At 33.5% G+C, this 19655-nt stretch overlaps 3 protein-coding genes across 3 annotated transcripts in view; 1 reads left to right on the top strand and 2 right to left on the bottom strand.

Moving 5' to 3' along the window:
- Nucleotides 1-4115, bottom strand: part of LOC133185188 (sonic hedgehog protein-like) — a 71638-nt gene extending 67523 nt beyond the window's left edge. The window contains exon 1 of the mRNA XM_061320281.1: nucleotides 3907-4115. The gene's annotated coding sequence lies outside the window, so the exon portion shown is untranslated. The remainder of the gene's footprint in view (nucleotides 1-3906) is intronic.
- Nucleotides 1-19655, bottom strand: part of LOC133185180 (zinc phosphodiesterase ELAC protein 1-like) — a 295055-nt gene that overhangs the window by 120564 nt on the left and 154836 nt on the right. The gene's annotated exons all lie outside the window — the stretch shown is intronic.
- LOC133185150 (contactin-like) overlaps nucleotides 13782-19655 on the top strand; it is a 17470-nt gene continuing 11596 nt past the window's right edge. The window contains exons 1-8 of the mRNA XM_061320211.1: nucleotides 13782-13801; nucleotides 15017-15124; nucleotides 15208-15543; nucleotides 15658-15753; nucleotides 16018-16248; nucleotides 16395-16500; nucleotides 16778-16962; nucleotides 17496-17765. Of these exons, the coding sequence (XP_061176195.1) occupies nucleotides 15531-15543; nucleotides 15658-15753; nucleotides 16018-16248; nucleotides 16395-16500; nucleotides 16778-16962; nucleotides 17496-17765 (901 nt within the window). The 5' untranslated portion in view covers nucleotides 13782-13801; nucleotides 15017-15124; nucleotides 15208-15530. The remainder of the gene's footprint in view (nucleotides 13802-15016; nucleotides 15125-15207; nucleotides 15544-15657; nucleotides 15754-16017; nucleotides 16249-16394; nucleotides 16501-16777; nucleotides 16963-17495; nucleotides 17766-19655) is intronic.

The following is a 19655-nucleotide window of genomic DNA, read 5'->3' as shown; positions in this document are numbered from 1 at the left end:
ATATCACATATCATAAGGAGTCTGAAATTAGCAATGAAGTTCACTTATATTGTCACAATCTGACGATTTTATCTTCCAACGGTTAGACTTTGAGCAACGAAGCAAACAGGGTTTTACGACTGCTGTATACCAAAGGACGAGGGAAACAAAATCACACAATATAAAAAAAGTGAGAACCGGAGAACTCGTTAAAAATAACATTCTTTATTTAAAACTCATCAATGTCAATTAAAAATCAGATTCCCATAAATTATGTTTTATTGTATGATATGAGATGTGACTTCAGTCTGGTATATAATGTTATGAATTGCACAAGACATAAAAGCGGAGATTCCTTTCACGACTCTTAAGACATAGGGTTACAATCATGTTATACATAAAGGATGCAGGCACGTCAACTTTAATTTTTATGATCGTCTGCAAAACCTGAATACATTAAACGGTGCTCATGTAAATTTTGTACGATGATGAAACATTATCCATCGCCATTTTTATACCCGTTTTAACCTCTGTAATGTGAAGATTGAAGAATATACAATTTTTTGACAGCTGTGTATATATATTACAGTTGGATGATGACCTTTGAAAAACGGTGAAGAGGTTGGAATAAATGATATTCTTCTGGTGAAATACCAAGTTCAACTTTTCCAGAACTCAGATTGGCGCAATACTGTGGTTTTTTATCGTTGTCAGAACAAATATTTTTTGGTAATAATTATTCTTTTAATAATTCACAACTATGTCATTGTGAATATTATTTTCAAAATATCTTTAGTTCGATGGAGACAGGCAGCACCAGTCCATTTTGAAAAGAATGCACTTCGATGACATTCAGAATACTTCATACAAGTAAAGAAATATTCTCTCTGTGTGTGTGTGTGTGTGTGTGTGTGTGTGTGTGTGGTGTCTACAAGATTCTTGCATTAGAAGACAAACATTCTTAAAGTCACCACAAATTAATCTCAGATCTAAATCAAAATAATCCAAAATGAAAACAGCAGGGGAAAAAGAAATAAAGTTTGTTAGTTAGACGACGATCTAACAGGTCTGAAGGAAAGATAAGAAGCCACACAGGATAAAGAGCCAATTATCTGACTCTGTTCTCTAACTCTTAGAAATAAAAACGCTCGATTTCTAGAAATCGAAAAGAGATTAAAACAAAAAAATTTCAACATGCACTGAGAAGACGGAAAGAAAACTGCACAAATTACGATAAACAATTTCAATACATGCAAGTAAGATCTTCAACATATGTTTTTATGTTTTCAAAAAGAAAAGGTTGATAAAAGTTTAAATAATCAAATGCTGGAATTGACAGAACAGCATTACAAACTTCTGAAACTTTTGCTGTAATATCTTAAATAAGAGGGAATTATTAAGGTTTATATGTAATATTAATTAGCCGAATAAAGTAAATAAAGACTTCGAATACCGGAAAAGGTTTTTAAGCATATGCTAAAGGTACTTCTACATCCAATACTACAAAACTTTTTTTTTAATTTCTTGTATCATACGCGGTGCAAGGTTCCAGCAGGGTCTACTCCTAATTTTTAAAGTATTAATTATCAAAGCATGTCAATTACTGTTGAGTCGGTATTAAATATTATTTGACCATACAATAGAAACGTGTAATGCACTTATAAAAAATTCACTTACCTGGTATTCCAATATAAAGTAAATGGTAAAACTGGTACAATCTTTTATATGTTTCAAGAACAAAAAATGTACCTTTCCTAAGGGGACAGCTTTTGATATAAATCCATTGATCTACTTTCCTAATAAAATTGCTAGCATATATGTTAATTCCTAAATTGCTGTGAACAAGTTCTTCTTAAGGCAAAGATGAACTATTTTGCTTTGAAAAAAGAATTTTGCCGTATTTCAATACATAAATTTTTGGACGAGACTTGGTCATGTGCAGAGAGATGTCAGTGATTCCCAATGCAGTTCTTTATTGTCATCTGTGGAGCTCGTATGTCTCAGCAATGATAGTGTTTCGTATAAGTATACCCTAGGGTTGACATACCTGGTTCGCCTTAACCTCTCCAGCTTCAGAGGGATAAAGATAGTTGAGGTTTATCATTACGGATCGCCAGACTAAATTACAGGTTAACTTTCACGTTGATTATACAGGGACTAATCGCTATTGCAACAAAAATGTCCTCGCGATTTTGTATACGTACACATGTATTTGGTGGAAGTGGATTTGTCATATGGTTTTTTGGGTGACAAAAGATTTCCTTTTTCACTTTGCTCGTGAAAATAGACTAATGAAGCGTGAAGTATTTTACTGCATATATATAATAAATAAATATTTGTAGGGTAGAAACACAAAAATACAATTAATTTAAATAAATTTATTCGAAAAATTCGCAAGAACATGTCTTTTTATGGTAAAATATGCCATCCATATTTCCTGTTTATGTGAAAGGCAGACAATTGGACAATCACTTTTAACTATAATGGCATGAAAAATTGATCAATATGACATTGACAAGGAGAGTGCACCATTGAGAGAATGTCAGCGACCTTGCCAAAAGAAAGAAGTCCATGATATTGTCAAGACAACATTTGTTTCTCTGTATAAAACGATGATCTTGACACATAATTAAGGAAGCGGATCCATCAACCCGCGGCAGAACAGCGTTATCTGACTGGGTTGAAAGGTACTTCAGAAGAAGTCAATGCTTCAATGGCAATTTTTAGCAGTTGATTCCAATAGCGTTAAAATAGACACATTAAGACTGACAATCGTATGCATTCCCAAAATTAATGCAAAATCTGGGTAACATAGGGTTTCCAATTTATAATTTTTTTTTTCAATCACATGCTAGAAGGGACATTCTTCAGATATGTTTTTTTTTTTTTTGGTTTTGTTTTGATCATAAAATGATCGCTGGGATCAATATTTTTTTTTTCTCTTGTGAGTGATGTATGCGGAGAAAATCGTAGTCGAAATATTTTTGAACAATGAAGTTCACATCATGTACAGAATCAGTACTGCATCTTTAAACAATTTCAGATAACGGTGACACTTGCACCTACAAATCACAAAACCGTTATCATTTTGCCACCTTTAGTTTACTTTTGACTAAGACTTGTAATTTCCAAATGTTTCCTCTTATCAGTTTGAAGACTTGTCATCATGTGGTGACAACATGCGTCTACACCCTGTCAATGGGATGAAATTATTAATTTCCACCCACCCCTATCTCATTTTATCTAAGAACCTTTAACCATGTGCACATAAACGGTGACAATGCAGAAAGATATAACTTAAAAAGGGACACAATGTCATCCGAATTAATTCGGGTATCTTGGGATCATGAACGTGGAATTAGGACAGTAGTCATTATCAAGTGTGAATAGTAATTTTTGGAATGTTATAATCTCACGGCATGCTTATTCATATCGGATTTCGTCTTAAGTGATGATATAAAATCAACACTCAGTATCTGCTCAAGATGTAACCGGGGACAAAATTACTTTTAAGGTGTGATAGTGTTCCAGGAATAGTGGATGGACAAATACATGAAAACATCGTATTGAATACTTTTAAAGACATCTGAGTTCACGCTTGAGAGAAGTTTTTGTCTCATGAAATGTCCTTCGAAATATGGTAGATTCGATTATAATTAAAATCTTTACACTGTCTAATGCTTTCAGTAGAACTTATAGAGAGGCTAGCAGATTTAGTCCATATCATTCCTCTTCGTGGTATTTTTTTTCTCTAGATGATGATAGTTAAACTTTTAAAGACACGTAAAGCTTGCACCTGGGACACAACTTTTGATTTACAACTTATCTCATTTTGTTTTTTTAATTTTGTGCATAACAAGTATTTTTGCATCCAAGTTAAGAAACTAGATCTTTTTTGATAATAAATAAACGAAAAAAAAAACTTACCTTGAATGTTTCGATAAAACTAAATCCTGAATGAATAAAACCAACAAATACATTTATAGAACCCGATAATCACAGTTCCTCTCGTAAAATTCCTTAAATTTAACAGAGGTAAATCCAAAACGCCTCCCAACGGTTGATATTTCACAGTCGTCGCAGAAATAAAATGTAAGTTAAGTGGTTCATAACGCTTACGCAATTTGACGGGTAAAGTCGTAACTTTTATTACTGTCTCTCGCCAATCATCCCCGTGTCAAATACACGTATCAGTTACATCTTCATTCTAACCCCAGTTCCCCTTTAGTGTCAGCAAAAAACTCTCAACTTCATCTGAGATGTATCCCGATTTTTTTTTCAAAATATATGCACAACGCACCTGACAATAGTTAATTATCTTTTTTTATTTTTCATCTTCTTTTAAAGAGGCTCACAAAACATTCATATGATAAAGATCAAAATCCACAATTGAAAACTTTACGACTTTATTAAAATTTGAAATTTCTACGGCATTGAAATTTTGAACAATGACAACTTTTTAAGGATACACAACTATTCCTGTAATCTAATAAAATCCAGAAAGAATTTTGTAATAAAATTGTTGGTTTTATGAGTGGTTATATTATACCTACTCGTAATTGAATGTGACAACAGGTGTTTACATAAAGGTGTGATAACAACCTCTATTGGACATAAACTGATATATTAAAATTTCGGAAATTGATTTTAATTACGCGTAACCTGTCTTTTTATCTGAAAAGTTTTGGCTGCACCTCTGCTGAGATGTCTTTGTAAATCGACACGATAAGATTGTTTTCCCCTTGTGTTCACTTCATTATTTTCCGATTTCTTAGATATTTGCAAGATGTTTCATTTGCCACATTTCAATGGAAATATGTAAAATACATACGAAGCACAGAGAGGCGTTCAGTGGAACCCTCCAGAAAAGTCGACGGGATAATTAGGAACATTCAGTTACAAGCATTTAAACTTGTTTAATCATTTCAAAATTAAAACTGATTTGTTAAAACAGTGAAACTTGCAAGTCCATGTAATAAATATGTTTACAGTAAAGTCCGCGTTTACCCCCAGAATAACCGTTCATAAGATAAATCATCATTACCATACGTACATAAACTGTTACCTCCCCACTCATATTCCCCACTATATTAAAGAAAAAACAACAATGAATTGACTCTCGAACCTTCAACTTATAAATTCAATTGGCTCTGGTATACATGTAGGCTATTCAGACCTTTTTATCCTCTCTTAGTACATTGTACAATATACATGTACATTACATTGTATAGTATCACGAAGTTTTCTCTTATACACATGAGGAAAAAGTCCCAATAAATGGCTCTGGTATACATGTAGGCTATTCAGACCTTTTTTCCTCTCTTATTAAATTGTACAATATATATAACATTGTATAGTATCACGCGGTTTTCTCTTATACACATGGTGGATAAGTCCCAATAAATCGTAGACTTTGTTATTGTACCAATTGCGTCCCGTTATTAGGAGCCCTATTTTTGTATTCATATGAAGCAGAATTTATTCAAAATCTTATGTATATGAGAAGAAAACACTTACTGTGGCCTTCAACTCGACATTTGGATATATCGACGACGTATTATCAATTAACAATAGTTACTTCCATTCATATGTCGACTCGACATATCCTAGTGACCTTAAAATAAAAGATACCACAGAGTTTGACACAACTGTTCCGTATTTGGATACCGGTATTTTACGAGAAAAAGACCTTAATGGTAACTTAACAACCAAGCTTTATGATAAACATTATGACTTCAACTTTTCAATCGTCAACTTCCCTTACTAATGAAGCAAGATACCTTTATCACCTGCAAATGGGGTTTATGTCTCTCAGTTGATTCGATACGCAAGTGCATGCTCTACGTACGAACAATTTCTAAAACAAGGCAAGCTATTGACAAATAAGTAAATGATACAAGAACATTCTCGTTTAAAGTCATCATTTCGCAAGTTCTATATAATGGTCGATACATTGACTTTGTCAGCAAATACAATCTATCATTAAGTCAAACGCTGCCTGACGTTTATCATTGCAGCCCGGAGGACCGGGCTGCTCTACACATACGTGTAGAAGTTTAACGAGGTTCGCTCCTGAGCTTTTGGGCAAATTTTTTTGTCTTAACCTACATTTAAAAAATTCTGCATAATGTTTTAGTTCTTACAATAAATTTGGACTCTACAATACCAATTAAACGATATTCAGTTAAAATTCCATGATATTTTTGAGTGCAAAAAGGTCAAATAATTAAATATGCGAAGTTATTTGAAAATTTTTTGTTGTCACAAATTTTAATGTATCTATTCAAGATGAAATAAGACTGTGTTTGTTCCCATAATGTATTTGAATAAAAATATTGGAAGAAAAACTTTGAAAATTGAATCATGTGCAAGATGTATTTACAGTGCAAAAAGGTCAAACTAAATGCTCTGTAGCGCCAAAAGAAGTGCATTGACCCCTATTTTTTGTTTTGATTTTTAATTCAGCTGTGTGTAGATTCTAAAAATATACTTGAAAAAAATTCTCATTACTTTTGACGACAGGATTCAACCTCCTAAAGTTTTGGTGTATGGGATTGAGGTGGGAGAAGTTATTCAGAATTAAAGGTTAACTATACATTAAAAAGATTATATATCAGAATTTTCTTTCCCTTTAAAAATTACGAGATACACAAAATATTTACTTCCATTAAGTACATCTTTAAAAATATATATGTTTTTCATATGTAGTATACAAAGTTGCTTATCATTTACTATCGACAAAACGACAGGTCCCTTTTTTTAGAGCATTGAATTTTACTTATTGCATAAAAACGTACCTTGCACAGTTTGTGCTTTATATTCATTAAGTCAAATACATTTTTGATGATAGGTGATACATGTGTCTGATTCTAATTTATATAAGATGCAGCCAACAGTTACTTGAGGAAATGAAAAAGTTTAAAACGGCATCGTTTTTGTTCGATTGTCATCCGATCAGAAGCTTTCCGTAAATCTTCTTGACTACAGTCTCGATCATTCAGACGTATGCCTTTATAACACATATCGAAGCGGTTTGTTGATCAAGATTTTACTTCATTTATTTCCCGGGCGACAATTGATGGCAACATCAATGTTTTCGTGTACTAATTGTTAGGCCATTATTTAAACACTGAACTGTCTACGGATTTTTCCGTTCGCGATCATAACAAGGAGCACACGGTGGGTGTGACCGATCGGCAGAAATGCTCACTCCTCCATGGCACCTGATCCCACCTATGATGTTTTAGAGGTTTGTGCTTGCTCTGCTCCTGATTTGTATTGTTTGAGTGGACTTTTTAGCTTGTTTTCGCTAGAACTGTTGAATAATGTTCGTTATCTCCGTATTTTATCTTATACCTTATGCACATACATCATTCAAATTTTCACTGAAAGTTTATACATCATTTCTCTGTTGAAAATCAAATTTTATCTTTATTATTACAATGTAATGTAGCGTCGTGCAACGCAAGTCTAACAGCAAGTACGGAACGTTGAACGTCTCAGAGAAGTTAATTCCTCGGCAGGACTTTTTTTTGGCGTTTTTGCCGTAGCATAAAATTAAACGAACTAAGCGAGGTCTAAGCTAAGTCAGACGGATGTTCATGAAATGTCTTATGAATCGCTTTAATTTTTCAATATATTTACAAATATTAGTTTTATAAAAAATATCCATGAAAGATTTAGTTTTGTTTATATTTAAATATAAATCAAAGTCCACGACCTTCCTTGCCGATTTTAAATGAGAGTTGAATTCGTATGGAAATTGTAATTCTGTTAAAAATAATTCTTGATATTTGAAATCAAATGTAATAAAGTAACAAGGGTTCAATGTAAATGCACGACTTTTGTTTGTCACTCGAAGCAATTGACTACGACGACGTATACAGTTAACTACGGAAGCGCACTAATGCCATGTAATATTTTTTTTTAAAGTTGGTGTTTACCTATTCTTGTTACTTTCTGCTTTGACAATGTTCACTCGCTTTGCCATTGTCGCAGACATGGCACAAAAACCGAACTTCTCATAGAAATTGAAACTTGTATTAAAGAATGTTAATTTCAGCTAATGTGTATATATGGATGTTTCATAATATAGTTATTCACTGTTAATCAAAAAATCGAGGAGGATGGTTTTCAGAAGACATTTTTTGTCTGTCCCAAACTGACCAACAGCCGATCTCTACCTCTCTGAAGGGAATGCGCGTTGTCTGAATCTGCGCTTGTAGCGTTCCATATTTTATCTAAAACTTTTCTTTTAGCTTTCTACTTATGTACAATTTTGAATATGAACACAGATGTACAATATATGTCCGATAAAAAACTATTAACAATTTACTTCACCAAGTCTTTTAAAATTGTCAATGAGCCAAAAAATTCTAAATCATATTAGCAGAAAATGATTTTAAACTATGTAAGAAAAGAAGTCAATTGAGTGTGTTTTCAGATTTTGATTGTCCAGTAGCAAAACTTGTGGTGCTTGGTAAGGCACTGCAGTGTATTTCAGTACAGTTAAGTCAACAAGCTAACTTATTTTACTCCATTACGTCACATATACACACCCATCCACACATCTCCACATCTATCTCCTTTATATAAATATGTGCGTGTCTGGTTGCATTTCTTGAAATTTGAATAATTAAATATGAAGATAACGAACAGTAATCAAGCTCTAAAGTCCATTGTAACAAAACAAATTGGGAGCAGAGCAAACACAGACCCCTTAAAACACCAGAGGTGGGATCAGGTGCCACGAAGGAGTAAGCATCTCTTGTCAACCGGTCACAACCGCCATCTGCTCCTTGTCATGACCGGACAAACGAAACAAGAGGCCCATGGGCCACAACGCTCACCTGAATAACTTTGGCCCTGCTGCTCTTCACCAGACGATCTTTTTGTAATACCTATTGTGACCCCGCCCTACCCATGGGGGTCATGATTCTAACAATTTAGAATCTACACTACCCCAGCATGCTTCCACATAAGTTTCAGCTTTTCTGGCCCAATGGTTCTTGAGAAGAAGATTTTTAAATATTTTTTCTATGTATTTCAATGTAAAACTTGGATTCCCTATTGTGGCCCCGCCCTTCCCCCGGGGGTCACGATTTTAACAATTTAGAATCTACACTACCCCAGCATGCTTCCACATAAGTTTCAGCTTTTCTGGCCCAGTGGTTCTTGAGAAGAAGATTTTTAAAGATTTTTCCTATATATTTCTATGTAAAACATTGATTCCACATTGTGGCCCCGCCCTACCCCCGGGGGTCATAATTTGAACAATTTAGAATCTACACTATCCCAGGATGCTTCCACATAAGTTTCAGCTTTACTGGCCCTGTGGTTCTTGAGAAGAAGATTTTTTAATGACCCCACCCTATTTTTGTCTTCTCTTGATTATCTCCCCTTGTGAGGGGACTTGGCCCTTCATGTTAACAATTTAAATTCCCCTTCACCCAAGGATGCTTTGTACCAAGTTTGGTCAAAATTGGCCCAGTGGTTCTTGAGAAGAAGTCAAAAATGTGAAAAGTTTACAGACGGACGGACAGACAGACAGACGGACAGACGGACGACGGACAAAATGTGATCAGAAAAGCTCACTTGAGCCTTCGGCTCAGGTGAGCTAAAAACCCGTAGACAATTCAGTATGAAAATAATAGCCTAACAACTTGTATGAAAAACTTCAATCAATATTTGACTTAACGATAGATTGTATTTGCTAACAAGGTCAATGTATCGAGCAAAGAATTTGCGAAATGTTGCCTTTTAACAAAACTATTGATACCCTTGTATCACTTACTTGTCTACTTGTCAATAGCTTGTCCCGTTTTAGATATTGTTCGTACGTAGAACACGCTCTTGCGTATCGAATCAACTGGGTGTCATAAACTCCAGGCAATAATGGTATATTGCTACCTAAATAAGGGAAGTTGACGAATTAAAAGTTGAAGTCATCAGCTTTTCATAAACTTTTATTTACTTTAAAATTTCTTTACTTGTATGTACAATCAAAATGTATTTTAACAAAATAAATTTTGTAGATGACCAATGACAAGATATGTAAATTTACGAGTTCCATTTTTATTTTTAAGGAAGCAATAGTCTATGATGTCAAAAAGCCTGGACTTAAAAGTTAACTTCCTAGCTTAAGTTCGTTCACTCAATTAATGTCCCTTTGAACCAAATAAATGCAATGGTCATGTCTCTCCGCTTCATAATCATGCAAATGGTCAGTCACAAGCCTGGAGAACACATTAAACTGAGCGTCAGTAACGGTAATATATGTACCATCGAGTGTAACATCGCATTTCATCATGAGTTTTTGTCACTGACACAAACACTGCTAAGAAAGACTCACTTGAGTGTTAAAATACTTAGCAGTCAAAAGAGGCGCTTTTTCTTTCCACTTAAAGGTGAAAAAAGTTTAAATTTACATTTACATGCCTTGAATATGCATTATCCAAAAACATACCGAAGATAAATATTTACATAAAATTGATATATACCTTTTGAAAATTGTTCAAAAAGTACGGATAGAACTGATCTTTTCAATTCCATTTTATTTTTTCTAATATCAATCTGTTTAATGTAAAATATGGCAATATCAGTATATACTATATACTTGTAGTTGAAGCATTCTATTTCTGTCCCTTTAATTAATTGGGTTTAAGATTCTTTTTCATGGGTGTAAGGTCGTCTTTCAACATGACTTTTTGTCCTAATTTACCTCTTACTGCCATTAACTGACCTCAATATTTGAAATCATCGGTCAAACGTGAGAATTCATTTCTTGGTAATGTTTTACAAAACCTAAACACTGTCTTTTTATGAAAAATTCCACATTTTAACTTCATCATAAAGTCTTTTAACATTGGTATAGATTAACAAAGTTCTGATTCATTTTAGCAGAACAGTCAATGTAAGAAACTTATTTGTAAAAAAGAAGACAATTCATTGATGATGTTTTCAGATTTGAATAATTTATTAACTTCTTATTTACGGTGATGTTTTTCTTTAAAACTGAAATGCTACCAAAGAAGCATTGCGGTCTATATTGGACAAGTCATTTCCATGTCAATAAAAGTTGAAGGAACCTTTTCATTGATCTTTGAAGAATATATGCAAGTCGGAAGAAAAGTCGTGCATTCAAAACCCAGTACGTCGTAAAACTATTGGTAACTGAAATGGACAGTTTAATGTACCCTAACCCTTGAAGAGCCATTAAGTAATTCTTCACGTAAAGTAAATGACTAACTGACACTGTACGTGGCAATGTGTCATTCTTTTACTGAGAAACTACTGGTATCACTGTGGCTTGGATTTGTAAATTGTAGAGAAATTTTGTCTTCACAAGCACGCTGCATATATGATCATAGAAACTACATTTAAACTAACAAATATGAAATATGATGAGAAAGGAATAAAACTTTACGGTAGGGGCATAGAATGACTACATATTAACTAATGAAATAAGTTAAACAAGCATGACTTTTTCAAGATACATAATTTTCTACTGTATGCTTATCTCCAGTTTTAAATCTATAGTCGTTTAAAAATTGTCCCGCCTTTTCTTTACAGTTTGTAATCTATTGATTAACCAAGAAGTCATAAACGCTGAATTTATGATATGGACACAAATACTTTAACGGGTATGTCTGTTAGTTTGAATCGATGACAAATTTTATAATGTGCTATAAAATAATAAAATGCACCGTCCTCGTGCAGAACTTTGTGATGTCAGGAAATGATAAACAATGAGGCAAGTAGCCATTTTTTGTGGAAACATATAATGTTTACAGTAATTGTTTTAATTATGACCGCAGATTTTTATGTATATGAAAATAAGACAAACAAAAGAAATAAGTTATTAAGTGGTTAGGATGTTCAATTTATCCTAGAAACCAACGAAATGTACTATTGCCTATATCATTCAATGGTTACTAGTACCTTGATTTTGTTGAAATACAAGTATAATCCGACAGAAACCTAAAAACAATCATTTAGACACTAAAATTATATATCTATATTTACAAGTACAAGTATATTGTTATTGAATTCTAAATTTAAATATGTGATTATGATTTCACACTTTCAGGAAGAAATTTCTGTCTCAACTTCTGTTTATACATGGGGTCTTTTCACAATGGTTTAGTATGTATTTATAATAAACATTTTATCTTAAACTTACATGTATAATATTGGAAAGTATAACAATAAGAATACTTAACGCCAAATATGGAAATAAATCTTAGAACTAAGCCTTAATTTTTGGAACATTCACTTACTACTACGTTAAGAGTCTCCTTGTTATTTTCCCAATAAATAAATAAAGAAAGAAATAAACAAATTAATAAATAAATGTAAAGTGTGGAATATTCCTCTCCTGTTTGTTAAATCGATGTTTTTTTTTGTTTCTTAACTCAGACTGTCCCGACACCTGGGTCTTCTTCGACACTCACTGTTACCAATTCAATGTTTACCCATATCGGACATATATTGATGCAAAAACCGCTTGTGGCGTAAGTATCATGATTCTACCTTATAACAAACTCCTTGATATCTATTACATGAAAAAAAAATTTGAAACATTTTTAATATAATAGTTAATGATTTACAATAAAGAATGGTAAGAAGATAACGAACAGTGATCGATCTCATTAAAACCACAAACAATACAAATTTGTGAACAGGGCAAAAACACGGACCCCTGGAAATTCCAGAGGTGGGATCAGGTGCCTAGGAGGAGTAAGCATTCCCTGTTGACCGTTCACACCCGCTCTGAGCCTTATGTATTGATCAAGTAGACGTAACATTCCGAAGTTAAATTCAGTACTAAAACAAAGGTCTAACTATTGGTATGAAACAAGCCAGCCAAAATACGACCCAGTGATAGGTTATATTTACCAATAAGGTCATTATAACGACCATAGATTTTACAAAATGCGGACATTAAACGAGTTGTTGAAATCCCCGTAACATCAACTAATGCGTGAGTAGTCTGCCTCGGTTTAAAAATTGATCGTACTCAGAGCAGGTTCTTGTCTAGCGAAGAGTTGGGAGACATAAACACCATGTGCAGGTGATACCGGAATATTACTATATAAAGAAGGAAAGTTGACAAAAACAAATTGGAAAAGCTGAAGTCATCTCGTTCGTCATACAATGTAGTTGATAGTAGGCCTTTGTCGTCTATAGACAGTTAAACATCTAAATATGAAAAAAATGTGGATAACTCTGTGGTGTCTTTTATTTCAAGTTCACTGCGATATATCGAAACGTTTTCTTAAAATAAATATTGAAGAAAAAATTAAAATAATCCAATTATCATACCAAGTATTATAATACACATGTATTTGAAAATTTCAATTTGCAGGCAAATGGTGCTCAGTTACTGAGCGTGAATACACTCCCAGAGCATAATTTCATTGGTCAATGGCTCTTAAACAATGACGTATCAGCGTAAGAGTTTGTTTGGTTTTTTTTTTGTTTTTTTTTTAGATTTTAAAATGTTGCAATCATTTTGTATTATTATTATTTTTTGTATCATTACCGACATCATTCATGTTTTATATTTTTTGCTGTAATTGATCTCAATTTCTTGTAAGGTATCGGTGGTACACCAGCGGAATAGTTTATGACATGGCGAATTATGACGTCAGATGGGAAGGAGATGGAACGAAAGATACATTGGGTTACTCCTTGTGGCTCAATCAGGAAGAGATTGCTAAACCTGGAAGACATGTAGTATACACATATGGAGGTTAAATCATATTCTTATTCTTCTTTATCATTGTTAAACCTAGAAGACATGTAGTATACACATATGGAGGTTAAAGCTATATATGGCGTATCTGAGTTAAAAAATAAAAATACGAGATTAAGTGTAGATGAACATGATATTTGTTATTTACGTTCAAATTAACATTTTCACCGATTTTGAACTTGAATAACCCCACGTTTCTATAGTTAAATTGACTTAAAACTGTCTAATATTTAAATGCGGAGTCGGTAAATAAATCGGTTATTGTTTTAAAAGTCTAATATCTATGAAATGCGATTGATTTAAATTGTGTAATTTACAGGAAAGTCCAATCTTTATATAAGGTAATTAATCAAATAGAAAGACCTTTTTAATTTAAGTTAGTATGAACTTATCAAAAATACGCCACATATGACTTTAAGTTATATTATTATTCTTCCATATCTTTGCTAAACCTGGAAGACACTGTAGTATACACACGATGAGGTTAAATTATATTCCTGTTTTTTTGTTGTTTTTTTTTTAAATCAACAAATCAAATCAAGCTGAATTCTGTATTATCTCTTGTGATTTTGTTTTCATTAAACCATGCACTCGATGAATTAACTGAAAAGTATTTTTAATTAATATTTGCAAAAATGTTGATTTTGACAACAATTAAAAATAATTATATAATGCTAAACTATTCTTAAATTGCCACTAATTTATGAAGAAGTATAGAAAGACACATCAACAGTGCATTTTCTTGTTACAAAATATTCAGATCTTATTTTCTTTCTTTCATAAGGCCAATTTCTGCTAGATTTAGAGGAATAAATTTTGAAATGTTGTATATAGAGACTTGTTTCACAAAAAAACAACACATTTTTATTTTAAAGAAAATAATATAGTAAAAATTTCAAGAGAAAGTGTTGCTGAAGGGAATACATTGTCAAGCCATAAAACACTAAAACAGAATATACTTTTTAAAACTTATATTCTCCTCTTAAATCTTAGGAAATTAACATACATGAATATCTTTTTCCATGTTGTGTTTAAAACAATTCCAGTGCACCTGCAGTTTTTTTACCTTTTCAAAAAATAATAATAATCAATTCTTTCTTGATTCATGTCCCACTTTTCCTCAAAGTTCAATGAATCTGTGCTATCCCATTTTTACGAAATATTTTTACTGGCAATAATTCATTCACCACTTGCATGTTGAAAATTGTACGTGATTAATAATATATTCTACTTCCATCATTAATCCAAGCAATGTAGAACGATATTTTTCTTAAAATTCAGTATATTCCTATCTTTTTGGGCGAGACGTGGCATCAAGTCTGAATCCTTTTATCTGTGAGATCAGTCAAGAAGAATCGTACAAAGTTGTACAAGATCAAAGGGACTTCAGTGAGTATAAGGACAATTTGCTAGCATTTCTTTTAATAAAAGCAAAAACATCAGTGTCATAAGACAGCTTAATTTCTCGACAGCTTACGGCCATAATACTTCCGACCCCAGCAAGGTTCCACAAGGCCCCAAATTCTTAATACAGCCCCAAAGCATTGTTGTTGTTGGCAAAGCATTGGCGGCAGTTTTCGAATGCGTGGCATATGGCAATCCTCAGCCAAATTACAAAATAACCAAAATTGCCAACAATGGTACACAATATGACATCACTTCTGCAAGTAGTCCACGATATACACTGACAAATGGAAAGCTTTCGATTCAGAACCCTGAGGAAGTGAGTGACGCTGGTACCTTCTACTGCACTGCTGAAAATAGCGAGGGGAAGGTCCGGAGTGATTACCTTCAGATGACGTTTGGAAGTATGTCAACCACTGTGTACATTATTCAGAGTAGTTTCCTACACTAGATTAAAGCAGTTTCAGCTTCTCTGTGTATGCATTGAATGTTAATTGTCCTGTATTCATTCCAAACAGGACTTGGCGAGTTCAGCAATGTAGAACGTGCTCCTGTTACAGCTTATGCGTACCAGTTCGCTATCATAAATTGCATTCCGCCTACATATACACCGGGTAAGACACAAGAACAGTTTTTCTGTTATGAAATTTCCGATCAGAAAGATTTGTTTAGTGTAAATGATATAATTTATGCTACATCATTGTCTCCAAGCGTAGTTAGATTCATATATCCGGAATTGTTAACCGAGTTAAACGGGTTTTCTCGAGGAACCATGTTTAAAACTGTTACGTCCATGCATAAAGAACGAAACAGAGATTAATAATGACGAGTTTACAAACAAAACACAGAATTAATATATTTCTTTCCTCTGATTACAGCTATTAATTACCAATGGTATAAAGACGATAAAAATTTCGTTCGACCAGATCTTCACAACTACATTTTCATTTCTCGTAATGGAAAGCTGTACTTTACCGAGGTGTCCACCGCAGATGCAGGTAACTACAGGTGTATAGTCAAACTGACGGCCAATAACGGCGCTGCTATTGGAACTGACCAACCTCCCAGTAGAACCAGCCTACCTACTGCTCTCAATGTTATAAATGCCGGTAATTTATAACACGTTTCATTTTCTTTGCGGTTTGAATTTGCATGTAAAAAATATCCGTATTATATTCTTAAAGTACATGCAAGATTACAGCAATGATTCTTGGGATAGGATTTATAAAGATAAATTACTCTGTTCTTGATTTAGTTTCCACATTGTGGGGCCCAGAAATTTCCAATGAGTTTATTTCCGTGTTTCCCAGAACGCCTCAAAGAGGACAAAGAGTATATCTGGAGTGTCTTGCTTTTGGAACGTGAGCAGTACAAATGATATAAAAAATCAAATGCAATATACACATTTCTTATATTGATATTGCAAACGATTCAAAAGAATTAAAAGCGAATGTGCATTTAAATTCGATTTGCAATATTTATTTGGTTCAAATCTTAATTTTATCAATATTTCCTAATTACATGTAACAGCTTACAAGAAATAAATCAAAAAATAAGTGGAAAAACTTGCAGCATAGTAATATATACTTTTAACCTGTCCTTAACAAATGCTAATTTCCAATTCTTTTTTCTTGTCAGTATGCCAATAACGTACACTTGGTCTCGCCAAGGTCTGCCAATGTCACCGAGAGCGAGTTTTATGGACCACAATCGTGTGTTAGTCATTGAAGATGTCCATCTAGAAGATGGTGGCACTTATACTTGTCATGCATCGAGGTATAGTGTGGCAAGAACGCAGAAGAATGTCATTTTAGTTATTGAATGTAAGTATTTATAAATCTAAAAAAAAAAATAAATGAAAGTCTTAATCACTCTTATATATTTGTATATCTCAATTTATTTAATAATATTCTAATGATAATCTTTAAACACAAGGTGGGCTTTTTAAAATAAAACTATATTCACTTTTCCAGTTGACAAACAACTGAAAAATATTATAAAGTGAATATCACAACGTAATTTACCACAAAAATCTCTTAACCGATTGTACACAAGGAAACATGAAGTTTCCGTGTTATTTAGTTCAAACTGAACATCTCGTACCTACAGAAGTAAACATTTTAGTTAAAAAAAAGATAAGGAGTTGACAGCTTTACATCTAATGTTGAAACAAACAACGTCACGCCCACATTTGATTGTAGATTAAATCATCACCCGTGTCTTTGGCCAATGTTTAATGAAACCTTATATGATCACTTTGGTTCGAAATTCAGCACATTACACTGAAAGTAAACGATGTTTTATTGTATAACATAAAAGATATGATTGGTAAATTAACACTTTTCTTAATTTGTAGCAAAGCCTTTTTTTAGTTATCCAATGAAGAGTCAACATGTGGACATAGGAAGCAAATTAACTTGGCGTTGTGAAGCGACTGGTATACCGGAACCTTTTTATGAGTGGTATAAAGACGGGGTACCTCTGACCGCTGTTCCGGGAAAGCTAAGCATTGTCAGGAACGTGTTGACAATACAGAACCTAGACACAAGCGACAATGGAATGTACCAATGCTCTGCTCAAAATATTCATGGAAAGTCGTTCACCGAAGGGCAGCTTCGTGTATTAGGTATATTACAAGCATACTCAAATTCTGCAGACCACATTAAACAGCGCTTATGAATAAATCTAAATAAGTTATTAAACCACTCTTAAAATAATTAACATGAATAAATCCTTCCAATAAAAGCACTTTCGTAAAGTTACTTATATGTATATACCAAATGCAAATTTACACAGAAGAGCAATAAACAATGAAATAGGTGAAGGTAACGAACAGTGATCGATCTCAAAAAAATCAAGAAACAATACAAATCTGTGAATAGGGCATTAAACACGGACCCCAGGATATTCCAGAAGTGGATCAGAAGTGGAGGAGTAAGCAACCCCTCTCGAATCATACCACTGTAAGTGTTTTCTTCTCATGCAGAAGTTTTTAAATAAATTCTTCTTCATAGGAATGTAAAAACAAGTCGGCTAATAAAGGAGCACAATTAGTGCCCATCAAAATTCCAACGGTTTGTTGGAAGACCTGATCTCCGAAGGCATTGATGTTATGAGGAACTCAAAATCCTTTTATTACGAGTATCACTTCAAAGTATTTGTGTTTTTATTGAAGAAGTTGTCTATGATATCAAAACATCAAAACGTATGACTTTTCTACAATTAATACAGCCATTCCTAACGAGTTATTCTACAATTAATACAGCCATCCCTCACGATAAATAAAAAAAATCTAGGCTTTTTTTTATATCATAGACAACTTCTTCTTCAATAAAAACGGAACTCGGAAATTATTTGGCTAGGAAAAAGCAGAAATTAGTTCAGTCTTGAAAAGTTTAAATATAAAAATGGTTCGGGGTGTGTGTGTGTGTGTGTGTGTGTGGGGGGGGGGGGGGTTATGATTTAAACTTACTTGATTCTACACTTTGTAAGGATGCTTTTGAATTAAAATGACACAAAATGGCTGTTGCTGATTTTTCCTATGTATTCCTATGTAAAACTTTGATCCCCCCATTGTAGCCCCACCCTACCCCCAGGGGTCATGATTTGAACAAACTTGAATCTACACTACCTGAGGCTGTTTCCATTAAAATATGACTAATCATGGCTTTGCTGTTCTTAAGAAGAAGATTTTTAAAGATTTCCTATGTATTCCTACTGTATATAAAACTTTGATCGCCCATTTTGGCCCCACCCTACTCCAGGGGGTCATGATTTGAACAAACTTGAATCTACACTACTTGAGGATGCTTGCATATAAATATGACCAATCATGGCTTTGCTGTTCTTGAGAAGATTTTTAAAGATTTTTCCTATGTATTCCTATGTAAAACATTGATCACCCAATGTAACCCCACCCTACCCCCGGGGGTCATGATTTGAACAAACTTGAATCTACTCTACCTGAGGCTGCTTCCATTTAAATATGACCAATCATAGCTTTGCTGTTCTGAAGAAGAAAATTGAAAAAATTGCCGATGTTAAATCTTCTTTTAAATTCTTTGGAGTTTTTGAGAATTCACACCTGATTTACACCACTTCTAGAATATGCTATGGCACAGTACGTCTAAAATTTCTCCTTTACAGCAGTAAATATTTTTGTGAGGGCTTTGTAAAGCATTTTCTGGACCCGGCTATGTATCTTTGTAAGGATTTTTATGATGTTTAGGAATCCAGTATAGGTAGGGTAGATCAAACTCACCTTGGTTGACTGGAATGTTAAAAGTATTAAAGACTGAAATGTGATTTTGAAGAATTGCATCCTTAGAAAGTTGACTGTAAGTACAAGTTAGATTTTCAGGTTCTGCAAAACCTGCAGTTTACTTAAGAAACATTGGAACTAATTCATCATTCCCAGTGTTGTTGCCGGTAAACTTTTTACGTTTTTGACTTCACAAGATTTACTCTGCCCATCTTAAACTTGACGTTAAGATCCGTGATCGAAAGAGTCAATTAT

Source organism: Saccostrea echinata, unplaced genomic scaffold (assembly GCF_033153115.1).
Source record: "Saccostrea echinata isolate AGI-Se365-2 ecotype Australia unplaced genomic scaffold, CSIRO_AGI_Sech_v1 ptg000001l, whole genome shotgun sequence".
In the NCBI taxonomy this organism is placed as follows: Eukaryota; Metazoa; Mollusca; class Bivalvia; order Ostreida; family Ostreidae; genus Saccostrea; species Saccostrea echinata.
Note: the sequence above shows the minus strand (reverse complement) of the source record. Positions and strands in the feature narration are given on the sequence as shown.